This window comes from Spea bombifrons, chromosome 4, assembly GCF_027358695.1.
Source record: "Spea bombifrons isolate aSpeBom1 chromosome 4, aSpeBom1.2.pri, whole genome shotgun sequence".
Taxonomy (NCBI): Eukaryota; Metazoa; Chordata; class Amphibia; order Anura; family Pelobatidae; genus Spea; species Spea bombifrons.
In genome coordinates, this window is record NC_071090.1 from 61,675,568 (window position 1) to 61,702,214 (window position 26,647).

The 26,647-nt window shown below is 39.7% G+C and overlaps 1 protein-coding gene across 2 annotated transcripts; it reads left to right on the forward strand.

Annotated features, from left to right (window-relative positions):
- The first annotated feature begins 1,148 nt into the window (after nt 1-1,148).
- On the forward strand, nt 1,149-25,869 carry SLC26A5 (solute carrier family 26 member 5). 2 transcript variants are annotated; one of them, XM_053464243.1, is made up of 19 exons: nt 1,149-1,258; nt 7,910-8,100; nt 8,397-8,536; nt 8,780-8,890; nt 10,452-10,636; nt 11,714-11,878; nt 13,700-13,852; nt 14,160-14,242; nt 14,426-14,573; nt 15,440-15,553; nt 16,044-16,121; nt 16,805-16,900; nt 20,636-20,742; nt 21,510-21,579; nt 21,949-22,041; nt 22,255-22,365; nt 22,975-23,199; nt 24,650-24,704; nt 25,389-25,869. In XM_053464243.1, exons 2-19 carry the CDS (start codon nt 7,946-7,948, stop codon nt 25,562-25,564), a joined length of 2,265 nt encoding a protein of 754 aa, XP_053320218.1. In that variant the 5' UTR covers nt 1,149-1,258; nt 7,910-7,945; the 3' UTR covers nt 25,565-25,869. The 2 variants fall into 2 exon arrangements, with proteins under 2 accessions (XP_053320218.1, XP_053320219.1); XM_053464244.1 differs by lacking the exons at nt 15,440-15,553; nt 16,044-16,121; nt 16,805-16,900; ... (5 more) ...; nt 24,650-24,704; nt 25,389-25,869 and adding an exon at nt 14,982-15,291.
- The last annotated feature ends 778 nt before the right edge of the window (nt 25,870-26,647 follow it).

Below are 26,647 nucleotides of genomic sequence, written 5' to 3' on the forward strand. Positions count from 1 at the left end.
TGTGTCACTGAAACGTTTCAGTGTTGGCAATAGAAGTGTGCGAGTGTGAAAATGACTATAAATAGGCCTGGTGTCAAGACAGTCTTGCTGGTAATTAAGGTTTGTGAGTTATAGGTCAATGACCGCTACATGTCTCTGATCTAAGCGGTGAGACAAAGCCAGTAATAGCTTTTTATTCATTTATGGGAGATATTATCTATAAAATGGTAAGAAGTTGATTATTTGTGAGGTAGCCTTGACGATATCTCAATATGCAGCCACCTAGGGTAGCAAAATGTCTGCTCCCAGGAAATGTTATATCTCAGATTTTATTTACTGTAGTCTGTCTGGGGTTTGACCCAGTGGGCCAGGAGACGTTCCATAGAGTTTACCGATATATCTAATGGTTTGTATGTCGTAATAACACACCGGGAAACGTATATATCTAGCTGAATTAGCCATTGTAAAGTATGAGAAGATAATCGTAAACCGGGGACAGTTACTGTGTTGCTATGTTCTCTATGACACGAGTCTGGGGTAAGTGCAAATGCCTTGCAAAATCATTGCACATCCCTTTGGCAATCCAGAGGTTAAAAAAAGGACTATTAGCCATTAACAGTCTGTTGAAATTTGCAGCTAATATCATAGCAGGTCAGTTGGGAAATATTTTAAGAAAATGATCCAATTTATGTTAAGGGTCCAAGCCGCAAATATTAAGAATTAGTATTTCACGATAGAATATTTAAATACAATTATTATAAATATTAAATATGTAATTTTAAAGAAATATTAAATAAATTACAATATTTTTGTATGATTTAGTGGCATGTCAATGACTAGACCCCAACCTCAAAAGGGTACATAAAATGTTATTTTAGTAAATTAGAGAGCCCCCACACTGCCGTTTCCGCAAATGTCACAATGACACAGCTTCGGCGAGTTCTGTACCAAATGTCACACTACCAGTATGGGAGGATCCACCTCTATTACTGTATGGCTAACCTTTCACTCGAGAGCGCTGCATTGTGGGAATTGAAGTTCTTTTGACCGGTCAGCGCTTTTCTTTTGCTAGCGAAAAGAACGACGTTTCCCATGATGCACCGGGAAGGGGACCTGCGCTACACAGGCGTAGTGATGTCCTATCAGTAGCTTCTCGCGTTTCAAGGAGCTGTTAGTTCTCTAAGTGAGAAGTGGGAGCTGCTTGCTGTTAAATTGTAACCATAGTTATCTGCTACTGTCCTGTCGCAAGACGGAAGGGAGGCTTCGAGGAGTCATAAAGGTAAGTGACCCGGAATGACCCTTCTCTCTTAGCGATAAAATATTCATCCATTATCAGTGATCCAGAGAGAGAACTCAACGGTGCACACAGGTATTACATAATTACCTTCTCTGCCCAGGGCTCCCCATAGATTACATATCAGTAATTACCTCATTAATGTCCACTTCGAGTTATGTGTTGATGTTGCCCATGGAATGATGATTTTTCTTTCAATGTGACGTTCCTAGAGCTGTTTCATTAAATTCACCAATTGTGATAGAAATGATTGTTAGAGCGCTACGGGGTCTTCTGGCGCTATATAAATAAATGTAATGTAATGTCAAATCTGGATACTGTAATACGATGTGTTCAGTTTACAGACCGAAAAGTAAATGCCCCCTTTGGCTCATGTGCATGTTTACAATGTTTCCATTCATCAAGAATTGTCACCTGTAGAGTATGGTCAACTCAGTTCAATATATATATATATATATATATATATATATATATATATATATATATATTATATCCACACACACATATATGTATAAGCAGAATGTCATATTTGTATACTATGGGAGCAGCTATCTTCATGTACTTTGGATCTGCAGGGCTATTATTTTTAAGTGAAGGAGAACTGTCGCCGTCACAGCTTTTAGCATAATTTTATTAAAACTAACTAATAAAAATCTTTGAAAGCAACAATTGCATGGTTTTTTTTAAAAAAAACTGTTATTGTTTTGGTGCTTGTTTGTTTTCTGAGCGAAGAACATATCTGACTCAGCTTTTCTCTGTACTTTTGATTTCCCGTTATTGATGCCAGCACTTTTTCGTGTGTACCGGATGTTCAGAAATCATTAAAAATCTCCCATTCCTAAATATCTGTTGGTTTCATATCCAGCAGATGTGCAGGATATCCACACGGAGATACTACGCGCCATCACCCCATGAAAATCTAGAACTAGACATTAAAGGGACCATTTACTGTCAAATGTATATTAAAGTACCCTGTGAGCATTTTCAAAAGGGACAGCATGAACATTGTAAGGGGCCGTGCAGCTGTCACGTGCATTATTAAAGTGCATGTGGGAGCTGGAGTGCCCCTGTATGTATTTGGTTACACTGTTTCTCCGTTTTTAATGAGACATGGCTGCCTTAAGAAATCTGCTTATTGATTGTGCATGTTTGGTGGTCGCAATGTGTTTTTACGTTCATAGAACATTGTCCATTATAGAGCGTGTGGCTGCTATCTGGTGTAGAGGGCAGTTATATCTAGTGTACTCCGGTGGAATAGAACCCTATGGATAATCTGAGTTAATCAGGATATAAACAGGACAAGTGGTATGTTCTAAGCACGCAGCTGGGCATGTCCAGCCGGTGGCCACACACTGCAGCTCCTGAAGTGGTAGATCAGGTGAGTATGGGGTGATGTTGGCCAGCAGCCCGCCAGACATTTCCCAGTACTAGATGGCCAGTCCAGGCCTGGTGCCAGCATGGTTGAAGTGCCAGTTACTGCTAAACCACGCTGCAGTTTACTAAACAAACTTCAAAGTTTAGCGATAGCGCAGCTGGCATTGCAGATAGCCCAGGGGAACAGGGAAGACATTGGCTTCCTTCTGGGCACTTTGAGGATGTCAGTGTTTTTCCATGTGCTGCTTGGTTTCGGTGGTACTTTAAGTTTAAGGTACTTTGGAACTAAGGCTTTTCCAAGAGAAGTATGTCTTTCCCATGTGTTGAGGACTTCAGAGATGGACTGATGAGATTGTTGTCAATACACACAAACATTTGGCTAAACAGTTTGAAACTAAGTTCAGGAACCTTGGCATGTTGGGAGAGGATAGTGTAAATTATGATGACCTGGAGTGGCTAAATGTCCAAACAACAACTTGTAAAAATCATTAGTGTCCACCACAAAAGGATGGGTTACGTGGGGGGTTACCAAATACTTTTAAGTATTTATATTTTTCTGTATTCATGGTGGTTCCGTACAATTGCTTTCCATCTAAGGCAGGGCTCGACAAATGTAGGGGCCAGCTAAAAAACTTAGGAGCCAGGATTTATTTTTAAACTAACAACATTTTATTTTCAATGACAAAAATTAATGATGTCCCAAGGGAACCCCCCTCCCACTCCCTTAAATATAGATCCACTTTCCTTGAACCCTTATTTTTTTTTTTAAATACTTACATTTTCGCTTTTCTTTTTTTCCCCCCGCTCTCCTCCAACGTGACGATCCTCTCTCCGTCACGAGGAACTCTTCTGTGAGACCCACCCCCTTGAGCGTCACGTCTTGAAAGCGGCAGGACGAAGAGCCTCACTGAGGCACTGCCACTCAGCAGCATGGTGTGTGCAAGCCGACGCCTAAAAAAAATAAAGCGGCCGGCGTGCACACATGGCGGTCTTACCTTGCGGCCGCACCACGTGAACATTGGTCTGCCAGCCCACCCGGTGAGCCAGTCCTCGGTGTTCACGTGATATGGCTGCAAGGCGAGGTAGTAAGACTGCCGTGTGTGCACACTGGCGGCTTTCATTTTATTAGGTGGCTGGCTTGCACACACCGTGCTACACCGTGAGCTCACGCGGGCCGCACATTGAAGTCCGGCAGACCACATTTGGCCCACAGGCCGCACATTGGACGCCCGTGACCTAGGCGATTTGTCGAGCCCTGATCTAAGGTGACTTTTTTCTGTACTAAAAATGGGAAATGATGTACTGTATGTATTGACACACTGTTACCATTTTACATATGTCTGCCCTATGACAGTACACCTGGCTAGTGTAATTTATACTACTAAACAGGTTGAGGTAATCTGAGGTTTCTTTAATAACAAAATTGTCAAACAGTGTGTTTTAAGCTCCTTCTTGGCATCTGTTTTTTAACAGCAGCTCATGCGATAGCAGTGGAAATGGACTGCAGATGATATTTGCTTATTCCTATTTGCGCAGGTTGTATTTAATTTGGAGGCTGCTTTGAGAAAGGTAGAAGGTTTGGGTTGGTTGCTGTACCTTGAGGAGCGTGTTCTATAAGAGAGGATTTAGGACGCTCTCTGGCTCCTCCCCATTCCCTCTCGCTTTCCCCTTTTCTCTCTCGCTTTTCCCCACTCCCCCTTCTCCCTTTCTCACTCCCCCTTCTCTCACTCTATACTAGACTTATGCATTCGTTTTCGTACAGACTGTATTTTTAATGAAAAATGCCTGTTTTGTGCGTTCATACGAATCAACAAGAAGTGAGGGCAATCTCTGACAAAACTTACGAAAACAAATCTTCCCTCCTTTCTTCTCATTATCTGTTCCCTTTCCCTCATTCTCTCTCTCACATTTGTCATTATCTCTCCCCTTTCTCACTATCATCTACCCCCTTTCTCCCCATCTCTTTCCTTTTTTCCCTCTCCTTTTTCCTTTTTCCTGTGGTGGGAATGCGATGTCTGTTTCTTCTGACCTCTGCTTCAGCACAGCATCAATCGCCGGCACACAGTGCTGTGGGGCATCAAAGGTCTGAAGGGACGCCAACCGGCTCTGCTCCTCGGGCCCTGGAAAGATAGGACAGTTGGCAACTATGAAGTAAACGTAATGCAACATCACATTAGGCTACAGTAGTAGGTTTCTGTGGATGCAATTTGCAGATGCAGTGAATTTGTTGAGCCGTGTAAGAGATGGTATATGCAAATTACAGTTAATAGAGCTCCTCTATGTTGACTGATGGGTTCTTTTACTGTAAAGTTTTCAGTTTATAAAAAAATGAAGTTAACCGTATTTCACCCAGTTCTTAGCACCTCATTGGCCCATTTACAGTGTGTTTTTTTTAACCTTGCTCCAGGACTTGATTTAAAGCCAAGAAGAGAACTTGAATAAGAACCAGGATTCCCTTCTTTTGGCCATGTTAGACAGTTTAACAGTCTGGAGAACAGCCACATTAAACATTGCTGTGCCTTCCTTTTGGCACATATTTATCATCAGTAGCATTGCGAAACATATCTCTTGAAAAACAGGGAAAACAGCAGAACAGAGTTGAAGGAGGTCGATGACATGTGCCCTGTATTAATACAGAGAATGAGCCATTCTAGGCGAAAATACATAACATGCTGTCCTATACTTTTATCACTTTCCTGTGTGCAATGCCCTAAGAATATATACTCACTGGCCATTTTATTAGGTACAATTGCTTGTTAAGAATAATAACTAATCAGCAAATCACATGGCAGCATTTATGTATGTAGTTGTGGTCAAGACAACTTGCTAAAGTTCAAACCGAGTATCAGAATGGGGAAGAAAGGGGATTTAAGTGACTTTGAACGTGGCATGGTTGTTGGTACCAGACGGGCTGGTCTTAGTATTTCAGAAACTGCTGATCTACTGGGATTTTCACACACAACCATCTGTAGGGTTTACAGAGAATGGTCAGAAAAAGAGAAAATATCCAGTGAGCAGCAGTAGTGTGAGTGAAAAATGCCTTGTTGATGTCAGAGGTCAGAGGAGAATGGGCAGACTGGTTCGAGATGACAGATGGCAACAGTAACTCAAAAAGCACTCGTTACAACCGAGGTATGCAGAATACAATCTCTGAATGTGCAACACGTTAAACCTTGAAGCAAATGGGCTACAGTTGCAGAAGACCATACCGGGTGCCACTCCTGTCAGCAAAGAACAAGAAACTGAGGCTACAATTCGCACAGGCTCACCAAAATTGGACAATGGAAGACTGGAAGAACATCGCCGGATCTGATGAGTCTCGATTCCAGCTGCGACATTCAGATGGCAGAGTCAGACTTTGGCGTAAACAACATGAAATCATGGATCCATCCTGCCTTATATCGATGGTTCAGGATGGTGGTGGTGTAATGGTGTGGGGGACATTTTCTTGGCACACTTTGGGCCCCTTAGTGCCAATTGAGCATCGTTTAAATGTGACAACTTATTGTTGCTGACCATGTCCATCCCTTTATGACCAAAGTGTTTGCAGCAAGTTCTGTGTGCTGAGTTTTAGTATAAAATATATATATTTAAATGTGTATATATACATATATATTTGTCAAAAAAAGAGGAATTATTTTTTGTTATATTTTTGGTCGGGCCAACAGATAACTCTTTTTCGCTTCTTGAATGTTAATACTAAATTGCATGTATATAAGTAGGAGCTTTTTAGATAAATGTATCTACTAGATATTGATATGAATCACAAACAAAGTCACACTCTCAATAATTTCTCTCATGCTCTCTCTGTCCCTGTGTCTTGGATTGTCTTGTTCTTCTGTGTTCTTTCTTCTCTTTCCTGTCTTCTTCCACTGCTCCAAAAAGGTGTTCTTTGTCAGCTTCTATGTAGACAACGGGACAGGAACATGACCTCCCTGTTAGTAACCACCCATGAGCTTTTACATTGAAATTGAATGTCCCAGCCCTGTTGTCCGCAGAGAAGCGGATGAAGAAAGAAGACTGTTTTTGGAGCAGTAGACGAAGATACAAGCTAATAGCATGAAAGTCTGAATGAGTGTGAATGACAACAAATTTAGTTTCAGAATGTTAAAAGCTACCTTAAGCAAACGCACAGGAAGCAGAATTTATTGTCTGGAAATGAATGGACCAGAAACGAAAAATTAGTCAAAATTTAATGTCATGAGCCAGCCCCGCGCCTACGTGTGGCCAGTCTGGCTCCCAGGCATGGCTAGTCCTGCACCCTCATGACACCGCTCCCCTAGAAGAGGGAGAGCACCAGGTACCCTACCATGGGAATTTCCCAGATAGGCAGACCAGACCAGATATGCAGACCAGACCAGATATACAGACCAGTATTCAATAGTGATGCAATCACTATAGAAACCAAAGGAATACTTTAGCTTATTGTTTATTTCTGCCAGATTTGCCTTATAAAGATATTTCTTTGTTTAAGTTTCAAGAGTTATGTATTTGCTCAACATATCAATATAATTTAAGTACACTTGAGTCATACATGTATGACATGTATATCATTGTAAGCTGCGTAGTCAGATTTATAGCTATATACATATAACTTAAGTGAGTCCATTGAAAAAGTTAAGAAATGTTTACACTACTAAGTAATAACACTTATCTGGTTCTCAAGATAGGAAGCAATTTATTCATCATGGCAGAGAAGTATGAAGACACTTCCTGCTTTAACGGCAGACTGAGATATCCATAATAAAATATTGTGAAATACCAATAGCGCTGTATGTACACATTGACTGTGATGTCAAGTCCATATGATTACCCTATTAACCCCTTAATGACAAAGCCCGTACATGTACTGGCTCAAAATGCATTGTTTTCAATGGGTTTAGGGACCGCTCATTGTCCTTAAGGGGTTAAAATACTGTGTGTTTTGTCCACTGTTCCTTGCACACTGTAAAAGCCAAATGTCTCATTAATGGAGAGTACGTCCTTTATTCTTCCGGACATCTGAATGTGCAACCCATGTGTCCATGCAATTGTATATGACGTGATCGGTAGGGGGTGGATGTACATGGAGAATACTATACAAAAGTTAAAGTGCAGAATAGCTCAGATTTAACATTTAGTTTAAAACAAAATCACCTATGACTACATGCAGTGGTACATTTTAGAATAAGCACCAAACCTTGCTGAGTAAATATCAAATCATTTATGAAATGTTCTGGTTCTGTCATGTATCACAGCCACAATTGTTTTCATCTTCTACAGGGGCATTAAATATTCAGCCAAGAACTGCAATGTGCTATGGAATTAGTTTCAGGGGAAGATGAATGTCTTTGCCAGAGACAAAGATATTGTGTTGAGCGACCAATATATACCCAGGAATATCTACAAGAACAGCTGCATTTGAGGAAGAACGAACCGCCATCAATTGTTCGTAGAATATCACATTCTTGCCGGTGAGAAAAGTTGGGGAAAAATATGGGGTATAAATGAACTCTTATGAAAATCCCTGGTAATGCAGTAAGAAATTAGAATACCCTTACATATCTGTGTACATGGAGTTTCTTTGGTACTGAAATTAAGGGGACAGTTTAAAGTGTCCTCGACTATCTCCTGTTTGGCCATCTGTAATGAGACATGTGTGGTGGTCTGGTGGGAGGGACGCTAACCCAGATGCTAAGTGATATCTTTCAGACGTGGTATTTTATTGAAATATGAACATAAGTGTGATGTACCTATGTTTTGTTCACAGCTGCTCTGGTAAAAAGGCAAAGTCCCAACTTTATAGTTTTCTCCCGATTTTGAAATGGCTGCCACGTTACCCAGTGAAGGAATATCTCTTAGGAGACATAGTTTCAGGGTTGAGTACTGGAGTCATGCAGCTTCCTCAAGGTAAGTGTCATGCTCCTTAAATATTGAAGCCCCCATAGTAAGTGTCGGCGTGTCATCATATGTTAAAAGTCTCTGACTTTTGTGGGTGGGAAATGGTGTGACCAAGTGCCACAATGCTGCCCAGGTACTGAAGAAACCAGTAAGGTATGGGTGTCAACCAAGGAGTGTGAGACGTTATCAGGTGTATGGACACTGTATGTGGTGTTAAAGACTATTTGTGTGTTGCATTTTGTCTCCTTCTAGGTTTAGCCTATGCCTTGCTGGCAGCTGTGCCCCCGGTCTTTGGGTTGTATTCCTCCTTCTATCCAGTATTCCTCTACACGTTCTTTGGAACATCAAGACATATCTCGATAGGTAAATATTAAAAAATCTGAAGCGTTGCACCAGGTTCTCAGTCACCTGATAATTATAATCTGGAAATTAGGTTAATTCACTAAAGGGAGAGTTGTCAGGAGAGTTGTGGTTTTAACTCCCTTACTTCACTATTCATTATAAAGGGCAGAGCTGGCCATATATAATGGATAATTCAAAGTGTGAGGAGACTGAAGAAATGTCACAGATTTAATTGTGCATTATACAGGGCCAGCCAAGTTCTTCCTGATGGATAAGATCACTGGGGTTGACTGTTCATAATGAATAGTGAAGTGAGGGAGTTGAAACTGCAACTCTTCTGTAAACTCTCAATTTAGTAAAAAGACCCAAAAATGTACTCTACTGCAGAACACTATCACTCCAGAGGCAACATTTAATTGTCACATGAAACTGCTTAAATATACTTATCCCTGGTTGATTGATGTACCTGTTGATTGGAAACCCTTTACAGTAGAGATTGCAAAACCAAGATTTCTGTGGTTTCATGCCCATCGTTGCATAGTATACATACCATGCACATTCATAAACAATTGTTGCCTCAGCACAATACTTAACCTGTTAACTAATAGTGACTTCACTATGAAGGCAATGTATAAAGAACAGTTCTGCTGTATTATGTTACCATTGTAACACTCGGCTAAGTCATTGCATCAGTTGCTATGGAAATGTATCTGCTTTAACGACCTTGCACCAAAATTACTCACAATGTCTAATGGACGTAATATATATATATATATATATATATATATATATATATATATATATATATATACAGTAGTATTCCATATGTTTTGTGAAATATATTACACAAAGGGTGTGGAGTAAGTGCAAACATTAACATGAATCTTAATTATAGTATCGGGCTAACTGTATTGACTTGTTCAATGTACCAGATATGACAAATTAGCAGTGAATATGGTTGAATGAGTGTGAGAGATAAAAAGTGATTGCGCTATCGTGAAACTGCACAGCAGCTCACCTAGATAATGCTGCCTGGCAGCTGCTCACAAAACATTCAGCCGGAAATATAAGGATAGCTGGGCAGGGCTGTGTTTGTATTACCATTACATTTCCCGGAGAACGCTTACGGCTGATTAGAACGGATGTGTCATTTAGACCAAATGTTGCAGGTAAAGTACATGTACATTATATATACAGCCATAATTTGTTTAATTGCACCACTCATATTCAATTTATGTGCCGGTTAACTATAAACTATTGCTGATAACAGTCCTGAAAATTAAGTTCCATTTATGCCGACAAAAAGAAATGTTTGCACCCAAATTTCCTTCCTGGACATCTTTAGATATATTTTATATATTCCTGTTCCTACAAGCTATTAGAGTAAAAAGTGCAATTTTGTTACTAACTATTGTTCTTGCATTATATTGTACATAGTAATAAAGGCAGATTTTTTTTATGAATTATAAAATTAGGAATTAAATATAGCTAGTAGAAAAAAATGAATATGTGGTTCCAGTTCATCTCGAGAGAGAAAAAAACTCTTTATAAGAAGTATATATTAATGAAATATGTATTGCAGGTACCTTCGCAGTCATAAGCTTAATGATTGGTGGGGTTGCTGTAAGAATAGCCCCAGATGAGAGGTTCCAAATTGGAGGAATGAATTCAACAAACAGCACTGAAGAACTGGAGAAGATTTATGAAAGAGACGCTCTCAGGGTGCAAGTAGCTGTCGCCATCACGCTGCTGACTGGCCTCATCCAGGTACTAAATCTTTTATCTGTTTCACCTGTTAACATAAGACAAGTTACGGGATTCGTACGATTTGCATGTGTCTGATTGCCCACAAGTTGTACTGTTGGGCTTCATCAAAATCTAGTGTTCTTACGTCGACCAGTCGAAAGACTTTTTAATTGTAAGTGGTAAAGTAGAGGCATAAGCCTCTTCTTCTGTGTGCTACTATAAAGGCATTAACCTATTAAGGGGCAACCTAACTGTTCCAAATTAAGTACAATTCATTTTAATGAAGATTCGTATTTGATTGGCTTTAAACTGACCAATTCTGAGCTTTCCAATGAGACTGAAAAGAACAGCCGGCAGCGCTACTGACGCATGACTGTGTGAAATTAGTGCGCAGCGTGAGGCAGCCACAGAAAAGAAGAACTTAAAAGAGGACATGATGAGATGGCAAGAAAGTACTGGGGTGGAGGTGAGGTGGTTTGGTAGCAAAGTGTGTTTATTATTTATTATCACCTGTTGTTTGTGTTAGTCCAATTTTTATGTTATATACTACTTGATATGTCTTGTCTACCCATTGTACAGCGCTGCACAATATGATGGTGCTGTATAAAATAATAAATAATAATAATGAATGTTAGGGAGAGGAGACAGGTCAGAGAATGATTGTATCTTATTGATCCAATTTTTGCATTGTAATTTTGTTTATATATATATATATATATATGTGTGTGTGTATATATATATATATATATGTATATATATATGTGTATATATATGTATATAAAATGTAAAATTGACTGAATTGCTTCAGGATCAGTTTGAAAATGTTTGACCTGGTTTGATTTAAAATCCAAGATTCACAGAACTCTAGAAACAGGCTATTTTATATCCGACAGTGTAGGCAGCGGCAGCATTTTTGCTGTGTCTTTGTTCAAGCCTTTTTTTTGTAACAGCGCTTGGACTGAGCACCAACCATGTCGGCTCTTTCTGACAGCAGAGACAATGGGCTGTCACCACACTTATATAGTACATAGTTTTTCATTTTCTTAAGGTTTCAAAATAAATAAAAGAAGCCAACGTTAATAACGGGATTTTTTTAAGCTATGTCTAGGTATCCTTCGGTTTGGCTTTGTCGCCATCTATTTGACGGAGCCTTTGGTACGTGGCTTTACAACAGCAGCTGCCGTCCATGTCTTTACATCGCAACTAAAATACCTCCTAGGAATTAAAACTACAAGATACAGTGGACCGCTTTCAGTGATCTACGTAAGTTTTTTGTTTGTTTGTTTCTTTTTGTGTTGACAGAACCTGGAGTTGTTGACCGATATAATATAATAATCTGGCATAGCATTTTTTGCCAGAATATTGAGAATCGGATCCGTTTCCATCTGGGGCGGACTAGGCAGGGGCATAGTGGGATCACATCAGGGGAGGGCTGGCAGCTTACGACCTGGGGGGGCAAGTCTAGTCAAGTGGCCCATTGTGCCGCCGAATCGGCCCACCATCCATGCCCATCTTTTCCTGATTTTCTTACACATGTTGATGTAATGTTATGGGATTGAGAGTACGCCAGTCATCATACACGGGATGCCCGAATCCACAATTTAACACGACTAATCCTTTTTAATAAAATATGCAGATTGAAATACAGTAAATAACACAAAGCCTTCACTTTTCTGCTTACTGATTTCTGGGCCTAGAAAGTTTTGTCCTTTAAAGTGACTATAGTTCAATTTATTCCTATGGAAAACACACAAACTAGTTCAGGGTCTGCCACACCGACACCCAAACACACACGCCAGGACAGGCTCTGCCACACCGACACCCAAACACACACACCAGGACAGGCTCTGCCACACCGACACCCAAACACACACGCCAGGACAGGCTCTGCCACACCGACACCCAAACACACACACCAGGACAGGCTCTGCCACACCAACAGCAAAAAACGCACACCAGGACAGGCCCTGTCACACTGGCACCCAGACACACACCAGGACATGCTCTGACACCCACCAGACGGGCTAAGCTACAACAATAATCATAATAATAATAAAAAAAAAAAGTATTTTCCACACTGCTTTGTCGTTGACCCCCCTTTTAGTGTTTTTGCCCTCTTTGTGTAATGGCCCCAGTTTTTACCCTTGTGTATTGATGCTGCCAGCATAGATAAAATGCTGCCCTGCAGTATGGGGGATGTATATCTGACTAGTTTGTTCCTTCCACGAGTCTACACATCCCCCATACTGCAGGGCAGCATTTTATCTGGGCTGGTCAGCAGAAAAAAAAACGTAAAAGCTATATGTGTCCTGGAAAACATGGCCAATGCAGTCACCCTAATGCGCCTGCACCCTTGTATGTTGCCCCCGGCTAGCCCCACATTGTCTATTTATGCCACTGCCCAGCCCCCCTTTAGTATTGATTTATGTGATGCCCCCCTTAGCACCCTCTCATGATTTAATGCCCCCCCCCTCCCTTAGCACCTAGATTTCACTCACAGAATCTGCCCAACACCCAGAATGGAAGCATAGGACTTTCCCCCCATTGCCCCCGGCCCAGCCTGCCCCTGGATCACATAGTAGTGTTCCCGAGAGCTGTCGTAAAGACAGAATTTGTGCAAGTATGTGTTTCAGTATGGTGTAAGTATGTGTGTTGGTTATGAGAGGGCTGGGGAGAGCCTACGTGTCCTTGGGCAAGACGGTGCCAGCCAATCCATGGTTTTAAAAGTTTGCTTTAGATTAAAGAAAGATGTTCCTATAGTTTAGCTAATGGTTTCTATGAAGAAAGTGGGGTTTTTTATATCCATGATTTGGGGCATTGCCTTTTCCCGGTATTTTTTATTATGAAAGTGCATTATGTATTTATACCAGTCGGATTCTTTTGGTATTGTTGCAAATAGCAGCTGCTGTTTTTGCCTTTGTCTAAACATAACTACGATAGTTCACAAAACCAGGTTGATATAGTATTTTTGTTCTTGTAAGACCACATTTTTCTGTGAGGCACTGCTTATATCCTATTGTAAAGTGCCGCTGAGTGTTATATATAAAATAATTATTAATAAGCTGTTGCCTGTGTGATTTCTAGAGCTTAGTTGCTGTGCTCTCCAATATCAAAACTACAAATATTGCTTCCTTGATTGTGGGATTCGTATGTGTTGCGTTACTTCTGGGAGCAAAGGAAATTAACGATAGATTTAAGAAGAAATTACCGGTCCCAATTCCTATGGAGATTATTGTTGTAAGTATATTTCCTTATATTTTTTGATGGGTCAGTATAGTTCATACTTGGTACCTTCCAGAGCTATGCAGGAAAACTAGATTAATAACTTCCATAGTGGGGTTGAGAGGACCAATTGCACAATGCTTTTCCAGTTGTCCTCGATAAGTCCGTAGGTCTATCCACGGATCGTATTGACCCACTTTTAATATTAAATATAAGGCAAATGCAAACCGCTCCGGGTCCGAAACAGAAATGATGCAGTTGCCAGTCTCAGGACTGTCCTTACTAATACTGGAACGTATAAAAGTGTAATGCTTATTTCTAGGTAATCATTTCAACCGGAATCTCAGCTGGATTAACACTCAAAGACACTTATGGAGTAGATGTTGTTGGAAATATCCCAACGGGGTAAGTGGTTATATTAGTAAACATATAGAGGAGCGCACTGTCTATCTAAGTGAAAATGTTTTTTATTATGTGTAAATTATCTCTACTACTGTGCCGCTGACCGTTATTATAATTTTTTTTTTATAAATTTTCAAATTGTGAGGAGATTTTAGCTGTGTGTGACTGTATGGGTTTCCACAACAGGTTTCGGCCTCCAGCTTTACCTGACTACAACCTTTTTTCAGCTGTGTTTGTGGACGCGGTGGCCATTGCTGTTGTTGGATTCTCCATGACAATCTCTATGGCCAAAATATTTGCCCTTAAACATGGCTACGCAGTAAATGGGAATCAGGTAAGATAACACAGGTTTGTTTCATTTTCTTATCCATCACCACAGTAATACTGAAGAGCCCTTTGCTCTAATTGAATTAGACGACAGTAACATCATATCACAGTTGTACCTACTTTACTGCTATTGTTATTAATCGGCCATGTGTGATTAATAATTAAGTTAAAATCAGAACAACAGATCTGTTAGTTTTCCAAAATCTTACATTTAACAGTTTCATACACAAAATAAACCCTTGTAACGAGTAATATATCTGTAACGAGTAGACAGCTAGCTGCACATCTTAACTTTCCTTCCTCTGGATTTGCATAATTATTCCTCTCTAATTACTTATCACTTTAGCAATATATATTAAATTATTATTAAAAGTCAAACGTTATACTGTGGAGAATTGTATCTTCCTGTTCTTAGGGTTTTCATAAGACGTGTGCATTTGCATTTGTACAAGATGCAAAATTTACCAAATTCTGCAATTCATACGAAGCCACGAAAATGAGGCCAGACTGCCCACGAAGCGGACAAAACAAAGAGATAAAGCTCTGAATTTTCTTGTGAAATTTTCAAGCTCTTTCACTCACACTCTCTTATACTATCAATCACACTCTCATTCTGGTTCACTCTCTCTCACACTCTCTAAATGTTTCCTATCGTCTCTGCTGACCCCTTCCCCATCTTCTTATTCTTCATCTTATATCTTCTCTCTTTCATCTTCTTTCTTCTATATTTGCACCATAACCTGGTGCAAAAAGGATCCGTAGTGTTTGCTATTACAATGAATGAAAAAAACAGTGTTTTTTTTTTGTAGTATTAATATTTATGTTATGTGATATTTATAATATGTGTGTTAAATTCATGTGTATTATTTGCAGGAACTAATTGCTTTGGGGCTCTGCAATTCTGTAGGCTCATTTTTCCAAACATTCGCAGTGACTTGTTCAATGTCTCGGAGCCTTGTACAGGAGAGCACTGGAGGAAATACGCAGGTAGCGTTGTACATTGTAAATTATTTGCTTGTCCAGATGGACTAAATGAACAACATTAGCAAGTCACCAAAATCAGGAATCTGCACACACTCCCCACAGGAACTCAGGTGCTTAGCTGTGCCAGGAAGGGCCAGCTCCCCAGTAAATCAAAATAGAAAAAGGCTCCAGGCACTCAAGGGTTCCATCAGGCAGATTTATTGAAGGAGAAAGACAACAACGTTTCGACCTCACGATGAGGTCGAAACGATGAGGTCTTTATCAAGTTTGACAAAGACCTCATCGTGAGGTCGAAACGTTGTCTTTCTCCTTCAATAAATCTGCCTGATGGAACCCTTGAGTGCCTGGAGCCTTTTTCTTTTTTAAATGAACAACATTGTCAGATTATTTTTGCTACAAGATCTAGCTTGCTTATGTATCATATAGCAAAATGTTTAGTAGATATATTGTGGACATACAAGTTAGTAATAATTTATATATTTTTTTTCTTTAGATTGCAGGCCTGTTGTCATCTATTATGGTGCTATTGGTCATTCTGGTCCTTGGTTATCTTTTTGAACCTTTACCCCAGGTAGGTTTTGAAAAAATCAGACACTTAAGTAGTTTCAAACCCATATTCTGGATCAAATTGCCCTGTGAATTTATCAATTTATATAAATGATGTCATCATTTATATAAATAGGAAGCCTTTGTGAGAGTGTTCTTTACTTATTGATTAAGTGTCAACTCTTGGCCTAGCTAGAGGGAATTCTCATGGATACATTGATAAATGTTATTTAATAATGTTTTCTTCTGTTTGTGTTCACCTAAGGTTTATAAAGCTACTAGTGGAGTCTTTCTGGGGAGGCAGATTTTTGAGGCTTGCGGGGTATTGTGAGAACTGTAGTCACAGCAAGAGGGGCAGTCCTGATAATTTAAAATTTGATATTATTAAACAGTGCTATTGCAGTTTATTTCTCAAATAAAGTTGTAATTTATCTAAAAATTCAAGGTATTTTTTAAAAAATGATGGAGATGTTAAATACTTGTGAAATATATGTCTCTAATATATAACTGTTTATTTAAATAAAATGCTGTTCCCACAAATCATTCCCACAAATGATTCGATGATTAATGTGTGATACTGTTTATCGACCGTTATATTGGGTGGATTTGCAGTACTTTTATAAGCGCTATTAGTAAGGAAGTAAATCAAAACATATTTTTTTTGACATTTTATACTAAAACCTTGTTTGCAAATGTCCCTTGTCCTAGACCGTGCTGGCTGCCATTGTGATGGTGAACCTGAAGGGGATGTTTAAGCAGTTTGCTGATATTCCACACTTATGGAGAAGTAGCAAAATAGAGCTGGTTAGTTCTTGCTGTAATACATACATATAATGTGTATGAATGCAACATTTTCAAATACTGTATGTCTTCCTTTCTCAAAAAATATCTTTATCTTTTATTCTATTTATAAGTGATGGCCTTCAAAAGGATATTTCCAGGTTGTCCATATGTTTTTGCTCGCCACTGATTTGTGAATTAATATTAAATTACTAATACAATTACAAAACACATTTTTGGGTGTACTGAACATTTTCTCACTCTAATATTTTAGTGTTGAGTGTTTTAGAAGATACAGAGCTGACATAAACTAACATTTATTCATGCAGATTGTCATAGGGGGTAGGAGAGGCTCAGCGGCTAAACCACTGGACAGTGACCAGTGACCTGGTTTCAAGACCAACTCCGTGTGACCTTGGGCAAGTCACTTTATCTCCCTTTGCCTCAGGTACTACCATAAGATTGCAAACACTTTAAGCATGATTTCCTTAGCGCAGCATCGGGTTACTGGTCAGCTGTTTGCAGGGTACCACTGCACCCCATGGGCAATTAGGAATTTACCACAAGAAAACGGGGTCTACACCCAGGGGGCTACAGTGCCCAAGAAAAAAAAATGGGAGGTTAAGAATTCTATAGGTTCTCAGAATAACACTCTGTAAATAAAACTTAATGTTTCTTCTGTTTGTGCTAACAATATCAATTAAGTATCCAAAGTTAATTTTATAAAATGAATACATCAGTACTGGCAATTAACTGTTTACACTACTGATGAGGCTACAGGCAGTGGCAACACAATAATGTTGAGACAAACAAGTTAATCTATTAATTCTATTACTTAGCTATTCAATTAATAGTATGTTTAGCACAAACTAAAAGTAAATGTTGAGTTTTATTTACACAAAGTGGGTACCTTTTGTGCACTATTGCCAGGGGAGGCTACAATGTGGGAGGTGCGGCATTGGGCAAGAATAGTCAGCATTTGGCTTTTCATACCTACGGTTGCAGGATAAAATAAGTTTAACCCTTTGGAATTTCCTGGATTACTGCACGTATCGGCCATTAAATTTCAGATCTTCAATAGATATAGACAAAGACAGTCTGATTCAAATAACAACACATATATATTGAATGCCTTTATTGAATGCACCATCTAAACATTGACAGGGCTGGTGGGAAAAGTATCTGAACTCTTGGATTTAAAAATTGATTGACCCTGCTTTGGTAGCAATAACCTCAAAGAAACATTTCCTGTATCTGTGAATCAGACCTGCACAACACTCAGGAGGAATATGGGACCATTTCCCCTTACAAAAACTGTTTCTGTTCAGTAATATTTTTGGGGTGTCTGGTGAGAATCCTTCTATTGAGGTCATGCCACACCATCTCAATCCAGTTGAACTCACGACTGTGACTGGGCCACTCCATAATGCGTCTTTTCTTCTGTTGAAACCATTCTGTTTTACTCCTGTACTTTTGGTCGTTGTCCTGTTGCATCACCCAACTTCTGTTGAGCTTCAACTGGTGAGCAGATAGCCTTACCTTACTTTCTTCTGCAAATGTTTATGAGATGTAATTCAACTATTCTTAATCTTAGGTTCAGAAATCTCTTTTGTTTAAGGTTTGATTCACATCAGGAAAAGCTTCTAGTGGTTCATGTACTTTTCCCACCCTGCTCTGTGAATGTTTACATGGAATGTTCAATCCAGACATAACAAACATATAATTGTATGTGTGTGTCTATTGTTGTGACTTTTAAGTGAAGGTCAGATCAAATTACATCCAAATACCTGCAGAAGGCCCGATAATAACAAAGGATTTGCATACTTTTTTCCTGCAACTATATAGTGTGAATTAGGGCTGCAACTAACGATTATTTTAATAATCGATTAATCGGCCGATTATTTTTTCGATTAATCGATTAATCGGATAAAAAAAAACAATATGCAAATTTTTCGTTTATTTAAAAGAATTTAATGAACTGGATGTTAAAAAACAACTTAAAATTTACATTAACATTCTTATTTTGTTATGATGTAATAAAAAACAATATTTTCAAAGTACAAGAACCCAAACACAATATTTATGAAACAAAATAACCCCAAACATTCTGAAAAGAGGTGGACTATTACTGTTCAAGAAACTTTGCCCCAGCACTTTGCACTTTGCACCCAGCACTTTGCACCCAGCACTTTGCACCCAGCACTTTGCACCCAGCACTTTGCACCCAGCCCTGGCACTTTGCACCCAGCACTTTGCACCCAGCACTTTGCCCCAGCCCTGGCACTTTGCATCCAGCACTTTGCACCAGCACTTTGCACTTTGCACCCAGCCCTGGCACTTTGCACCCAGCACTTTGCACCCAGCCCTGGCACTTTGCACCCAGCACTGGCACTTTGCACCCAGCACTTTGCACTGTGCCCCTGCACCCAGTCTCTAACTCTGCCCTGCACCCAGCCCTGCCCCCACATTCTGCCCTGCCCCCACACTCACACTCTGCCCTGCACCCACTCTGCCCTGCACCCACACTCACACCCTGCCCTGCATCCCCACCCCCACTCTGCCCTGCACCCAGTCTCCCACTCTGCTCTGCACCCACACTCACACCCTGCATCCCCACCCCCACTCTGCCCTGCACCCAGTCTCCTGCCCTGCACCCCCCACCCCCACTCTGCCCTGCACCCCCCACCCCCACTCTGCCCTGCACCCCCACCCCCACTCTGCCCTGCACCCCCACCCCCACTCTGCCCTGCACCCACACTCACGAACCGCTCTGTGCGAATGGAGCCACTCGCACAGAGCGAACCGCTCTGTGCGAATGGAGCCACTCGCACAGAGCGAACCGCTCTGTGCGAATGGAGCCACTCGCACAGAGCGAACCGCTCTGTGCGAATGGAGCCACTCGCACAGAGCGAACCGCTCTGTGCGAATGGAGCCACTCGCACAGAGCGAACCGCTCTGTGCGAATGGAGCCACTCGCACAGAGCGAACCGCTCTGTGCGAATGGAGCCACTCGCACAGAGCGAACCGCTCTGTGCGAGTGGAGCCACTCGCACAGAGCGAACCGCTCTGTGCGAGTGGAGCCACTCGCACAGAGCGAACCGCTCTGTGCGAGTGGCTCCATTCGCACAGAGCGATTCGCTCTGTGCGAGTGGCTCTGTGCGATCCGTGCACATAGACATGAAGAATACTTACCTCCGGAACGCGTCACATCCGTCACGTAGCTAAAAGAAGGCGGAGACTGCAGAGCGTGTAGCAGAAGCGGGGAACGCTCGCGGAGGTAAGTAAAAGGAGCCGAGTGCTCCAACAACGAATTGATCACTCGATTAATCGATAACGGAAATCGTTATCGATGATTTCCGTTATCGATTATTATCGATTTTATCGATTCGTTGTTTCAGCTCTAGTGTGAATTAGATTGAAGTTCAGCAATAGAGGACTCTAATTTAGTTCCTGAGCAGGGATCTACAAATTTTAGGGCCACATGTACCCATATCTCTACTACAGGATGTCCAAATTAAAGTAAGACTTTCCTGTGTATCAATAATAGCACTGATTTTCTCATAACAGTATAGAGTTCTGAATAAGAAGAGTTCCTAATAACCTACAACTCTAATAGCAGTTCTAAGTGTTTTTGATATTGTGTCTGTTATTGCCAACACTAATACATTCATACATAATCTTATGAATTTTTAATGAAAAATTGTTATTGCTTGCGAATGATTGAAAATAAGTGACTTGTGGTTTTGTTCTACTACTCAGGTAATTTGGGTAGTCTCTTTTTTGGCATCTGTCACCCTGGGACTGGATTATGGTTTGCTTGTAGCTGTGGCATTTGCAATCGTAACAGTGATCTACCGCACACAAAGGTTTGAGACGACAGGTTTTTACTTCTTTTATAACATAATATTGCCTGAACTGTTAGAACATGTACATATATTACATTGGTTGTCCTTTTAGGTCTCAGTAGGAAGATCTCCTTGTTACATACTAATGTCCATCATGATTAGTGCTTATGAGAACTCACCTGTGTGTAAGGATTATAACTAATTAGGGTATATACACCTGTCCTGTAAATCCCAAATGGGGGATAAGCATGTTTCTCTTCCACTTTTCCTGAGTATCTATTTGTAATAAACATCCTAGCCTACACCGTGTGATCCAAATACACCTTTTTACTTATACTAGGTCCTCAATATTATTTTATTAATAATACCTGCATTAATTATCATACCTGAATCAACATTTTATACATGAGATGATGGATTATTTTGGTAGTTTAGCCTATTTGTCACTGCCTTGGTCAGCACTGCTATATAACGTTGTAATTGACACCGGGCAATGCTCTGCTTTTGATCTCATGTAGAACTACCAGTAGGTTTTAAGTAACGTTATACATTAACTATACATGGGCAGCATTGGGAGAGGACAGGTTAAATAGGGGTATTAACACTGGTTAGAATAAAACCTACACTTCACCACGGACAGAAGCAGCATTACAGGGGAATGTAACATTCACCAAATGTTTTCGTTGCCAGACCTCATGAATGTAAAGATACATAGTAAAGCACTGTGTTAGATTTCTGTTTTATAATGATTATGTTAAGCTGTTATATATTTATTTATTTATTTCCAGTGCACGGTACCAAATCCTTGGTCAGGTTCCAAACACAGACATATACTGTGATGTAGAAGAATATGAAGAGGTAAGCGATTAACTTACCTTAGTAAGTGATTGCAGTTATTGTTGCTAAAAGTTTCCTAGGAGGCAATTTTCCCACAGAGACGTTTGAAATGTATTCAAATAAATGAATTGTCAAAGTTATTGGCTCTAATAACGTTTAATGGCAGGATGTGTAAACAATGCAGACAGTCGGAGGGGAGAAATGTCTTTCTGCCAGCTGTTTTTTGTTTTATTTCATATAAGTTACATTATTGCACGCGCACAGAAAAAAAGTTGACATCCTCCAATCTTCTTTCCTTTTGTCTCTCTTTAATAATTTACTAAAACGTGAATTGATGATAATCTATGATAATCGTCGCATTTGTTTTTAAATTTTGTTTTTTATCCATAGATTAAAGAATTCTCCGGGATAAAAATATTTCAGGCAAACACATCCCTTTACTTTGCTAATAGTGAACTTTACGTCAGCGCCCTTAGGAAAAAGGTATGTATGTAAACTTGGTACACTCAAACCTGTGTCATTCCCCTTGGAAGGCACTGTCTAACATAAAATCTGACATTGTATGAGCAGCTGAAAAAATAATCTTTTTCTTTTGGATAAAAGGTTTTATCTATTGGGAATCTTATAGAAAATGGGTTTACTGCTACATCTGTATTATTGTCGTTGGTTAACATCTGGTTCGTTTGTCTCTTGAAGACTGGAATTGATCCTGGTGCTATACTGATTGCCAAGAAAAAGGCCCAGAAGAGACATGCCAAAGAATTGAAAAAGGCAAAGAGCACTGAGAAGAGAGCTGTGTTAAAGCTTGTAAGTCATTGTTCATCTGCTGCCAGTGTTATTTAAATTATTATTTCACCAGCGATTAGTATTTTAACACGGTGGGCGAGGTTCATAGCAAAAAAGAGGTTGGCGTATGCAATAAAGAAAACTTTTGCAGAACTGCTTATCCAAATCATTAAAGTGGATCTGACACTTTTACAGTTCTGTACCCTAAAGAAACCTAATGGTGTTTAAAGATAAAAGCAATAAAACATAATATATATATATATATATATATATATATATATATATATATAATAGTACATCTTACGTGTACACCAGAGTAAAGCTATCTTCACTTTTGTTTTTAATGTAATTGTTACATTATTTCTGACTGGTTCAAATCTTTGTAAGGGTGAGGATAGCTAAGAGAAGTTCAGGACAGAAAATTGATCATAAATATTGGCCCTGCCATACCTTGCCACTAGTCATGCTTACATGAGGTTAACCATTTACATGTCTCCATAACAATAACAGATAAGCCACAGTTAGTTTTAATAAATGAATTCACTTATGATTAAACCCAGTGTCAGTAAAGTAGGCATACTGAGAAGAGACATTTAATGTATTTTATTTTGTATCTCTTTCTTTTGTCAGACCAACGATGTAGAAATGGCTGTAAAACATGAACTAATGGATGATGAACCAATGACAGATTTGTCTGCTAATGTGAAAAATGGATCCGCTGACAGAAACACACATAACACCCCATCAGAAGAGCTGGAATACTTTATGACCCCAGTCATCAATGTCCATTCCATCATTCTTGACTTTACTCCAGTCAACTTTATAGACTCTGTTGGAGCGAAAACACTAAAATCTGTAAGTGTATTAGATTCTTGGTGCAAACATGGGGGCTCTAGCAACTTTCTGAACCCTAACTAAAAAGGCCAGTCACCATTGAAGTTTGAATTTGGATAGGCATTTACAGAAGATCCATTAAAATCAAAAAGGGAATTTCTATTTGTATCTGTTTTCATGCAGATGGGTATTCGTTTAGTATAGAAATAATGAATAGTAAAATTCCTAATTTGTGAGTTAATTTCATCTAAGTGGCCACTGACTACATACACAAGTTTGAAATCCTTGTCTAGTTTTCCGGGAAACTGCCTTTTCATATCAACGTTTAGTAAACACGCTGCATGTTTGGGAGAGAGGTTAAAAAAATAACAAATGCAAAAAGCCAGAACTACACAAAGGATTTTGGTTGTCCAAACAGTGAAAAGGAAAATTTTGAATTAAACACTAATTAGAGATGGGTGGTAGAGTATTGTTGAACTAATTTCCCTGTAACCTCTAATAAGTTCTATATACTGTATTTGCTCGATTATAAGACAAGGTTTTTTTCAGAGCAAAAATAGGTCTGACTATGAGACGACGATCCAGATCCCCCGCAGCTGCAGGGGACCTGGATCCTCCTGTCTACCCCCCCCCTCGCCCCACTTACTGGTGCTTCTTAGTCCCCGGTGTGCAGCCGGGGCAGTGTGTAGACAACTTACGCTGCAGCCGGAAGGAGGTGTGGCTAGCAGCAGGGTTTGTCTGCGTCCATCGCGCAGACCTTCCCCGGCTGCATGACAGGGGAGTCAGAAGCACCGGTAAATTTGGGGGGGGAGTGTTAAATGGGGGCCTTAAGGCATTTCTGGAGGCAGAGTGTTCTATGAAACGCCTTTTAACCCCCTTAATGCCACTCTGCCTCCAGAAATGCCTTTTTAACTCTCTATATGCCACTCTGCCTCCTGAAATGCCTTAAACCTCCCTATATGCCACTCTGCCCCATAATATGCCTTTTAACCCCCTTAATGCCAGAGTGACATATAGGGGGTCAAAAGGCATATCATGGGGCACAGTGGCATATAGGGTTAAAAGGCATATCATGGGGCACAGTGGCATATAGGGGGTATAAGGCATTTCTGGGGCAGATGTGCATAACTGGGGGGGCAGGTTGGAAAATAGAAGGAAATAAAACCAAAATATTTTTTCTCAATCATAGCTTTTATTAAAAAAAATAGTTTACATGAATTAACATTTACTGGTAAAACTTTTTTCCTATAGGGTCGTCTTATATTCAGGCTTTTTATTTTTTTCCTAAATTAATATTCAGATTTGGGGGGGTCGTCTTATAATCAGGGTCGTCTTATAATCGAGCAAATACGGTATTCATAGCTCTTCTTTTATCCAGAACCCTTTCTTTGCTCCTAATTTGCTTCCTTGCCCCTAAATTCCGTGTTTGCTCTGGCAGCAGTAAGTAACTGTTCTTGTGCTGATTCTACAGCTAATGAAGGAGTATAAAGAAATTGGTGTCGATATCCTCATATCTGGTTGCAATGGTAAGTCATTCCTTCTGTTTCTTTATGGAAATAAATTGCTATACATTCTCGCTTGTTATTTAAATATTTATCAGTAAGTAACCCTGGAAGCATAACCAAAATGGAATTTGTCTGTAATAGTACATCATATAGTAAAATGAAGTAAAGGAATAGTTACGCAAAGGAATAAGGAATTGCTTGACAAGTTCCTATACTATGTATATGTAGTAATGTGGGTAATATGATTATTTCTGGCTTACATTTATAATATTTGTTAAAAAAAAGAATGTCGGCTTAATTGCAGGTTGTGTCCCATTTCAGTTATGCTTCTTAGAATTTTTTAGCGGCCCCAGAATGCTGACTGTTGGTCTCCTACCTTAAGGCAGCGATCGAAAGGCAGTTTTGCTCTTTGTCCTTGATCAGCATAGGCGTCCATTATGAATGAAGGTAACATGTACAATATGTACAATATTGTGTGGAGAGATGTTTTTCCCAAAAAAAATTGCAGCTTCACAGAAATGCAGCTGCAATTTACTCACGATATTTATAGGATGTTATGCTGTAGACGGCTCCCCTAATAAAGGTCTGCTATTCTTTGAGGTCTACAGGGGTTCATAAGGATGCTTTTATTACATAGCAATGCAACATCTATCTTTATCGGGTATTGTTATGGTAACCACATTTTCTGGCTTTTTTTTTCCATAGGACTTGTCATGCAAGATTTGACCAGGCTAAATTTTTTTGACCAAACCATCAAGAGAGACTGTGTATTCCACAGTGTTCATGATGCTGTGATCCACTGCAAGTTTAAGGCATCCTGCTCAGCTCTCACATCTTCAGAGGAGCAGGTTCTGACCTCAGACACGCAAAGCCAGACTTGATCTCTTCTGCATTAAGGCAACAGTGCAATAACCTCTTTAAACCTTTTAGTGCCAGAGGGAGGTCACTCTCTAGTGCACAAAGGGTTAAAATTGCTTTATTCTAGTGTGGCCTGCGTCATCTGAAGACAATTTATGATTTTGTGGAGAAGTAGTTAGCAAGTTAACTTGCTCATCCGCTGTTTTTTTAAACCTTTTTCTTATACAAGAAGGGCTAGCCATGGTTCTCTCAACAATCCATTCCAAGCTCAGTTACTCATAAAAAGGTTTTTGTATGTGATAAACAAATGAAATAATGCAGTCTTATATATTTTTAGTAGATGATAGCATTCTTCATGTTGCGTCACTATTGCTCTGATTTTATCGTGTAGTCTTTTGACGGGTACACCTTGCAACAACAAAATTATTATTCGGCCATGGTGGTAAAAATATGGCACTGAACTTCTGGTAAATGGGCCATGTTGGTACAAAGCAGCTGTGCAGGCAGCCAAACTATATTTCAATCCTATTGTGGATTAAGTTGTGTCCTGACTTGAGTGAGGCATTGGATAAATAGTGGGAAACATAATATGGAGATATTCTGGAGGTGGCAAACCAACAGGGCGTGTATAAGGTCAAGCCAGTTCCACCTTGTGCTCATCCCCTCCTGTTTAGACAAGACCAGTCAAGATTTGAATTGAAGACCTTAGCAGTTCACTCACATAGATCCTAAAAAATTAGAATAATCTTTATGGGGAAGAAGATAGAAAATGAGCCTTAATGCCGTTAAACTGTGACTTCTTAACCAATCGCCAATTACCCATTTTACTCTTCCTGATACATAAAATTGTTTATTTGTTGTAATTGTCGAGTGTCTGTTACACTTGTTGCGTTAGAAATGGTTTTAATGAACCTCTCTCTAGTTTTAGTTTGTTTTACATGGGTTTTGACGTTTGTTCCTGGGTGTTTGTCAATTATAGTACTATATAATAACAGATGTGAACTCATGGTACAGAATTTTATATCAGCAGTTAGTGGAATATTAATAGTGCACTGTTAATATAGTTATTTTCTTATTTTTACCCATGAAATTTTATATTTCTTATT

Bases quoted from the DNA above. Each gene is read 5' to 3' on its own strand.
- SLC26A5 (XM_053464243.1), top strand. From the start codon at position 7,946: ATGGAATTAGTTTCAGGGGAAGATGAATGTCTTTGCCAGAGACAAAGA. The intron at 8,537-8,779 runs GTAAGTGTCATG...GTCTCCTTCTAG, and splicing joins AGTCATGCAGCTTCCTCAAG to GTTTAGCCTATGCCTTGCTG. The intron at 8,891-10,451 runs GTAAATATTAAA...TATGTATTGCAG, and splicing joins ATCAAGACATATCTCGATAG to GTACCTTCGCAGTCATAAGC.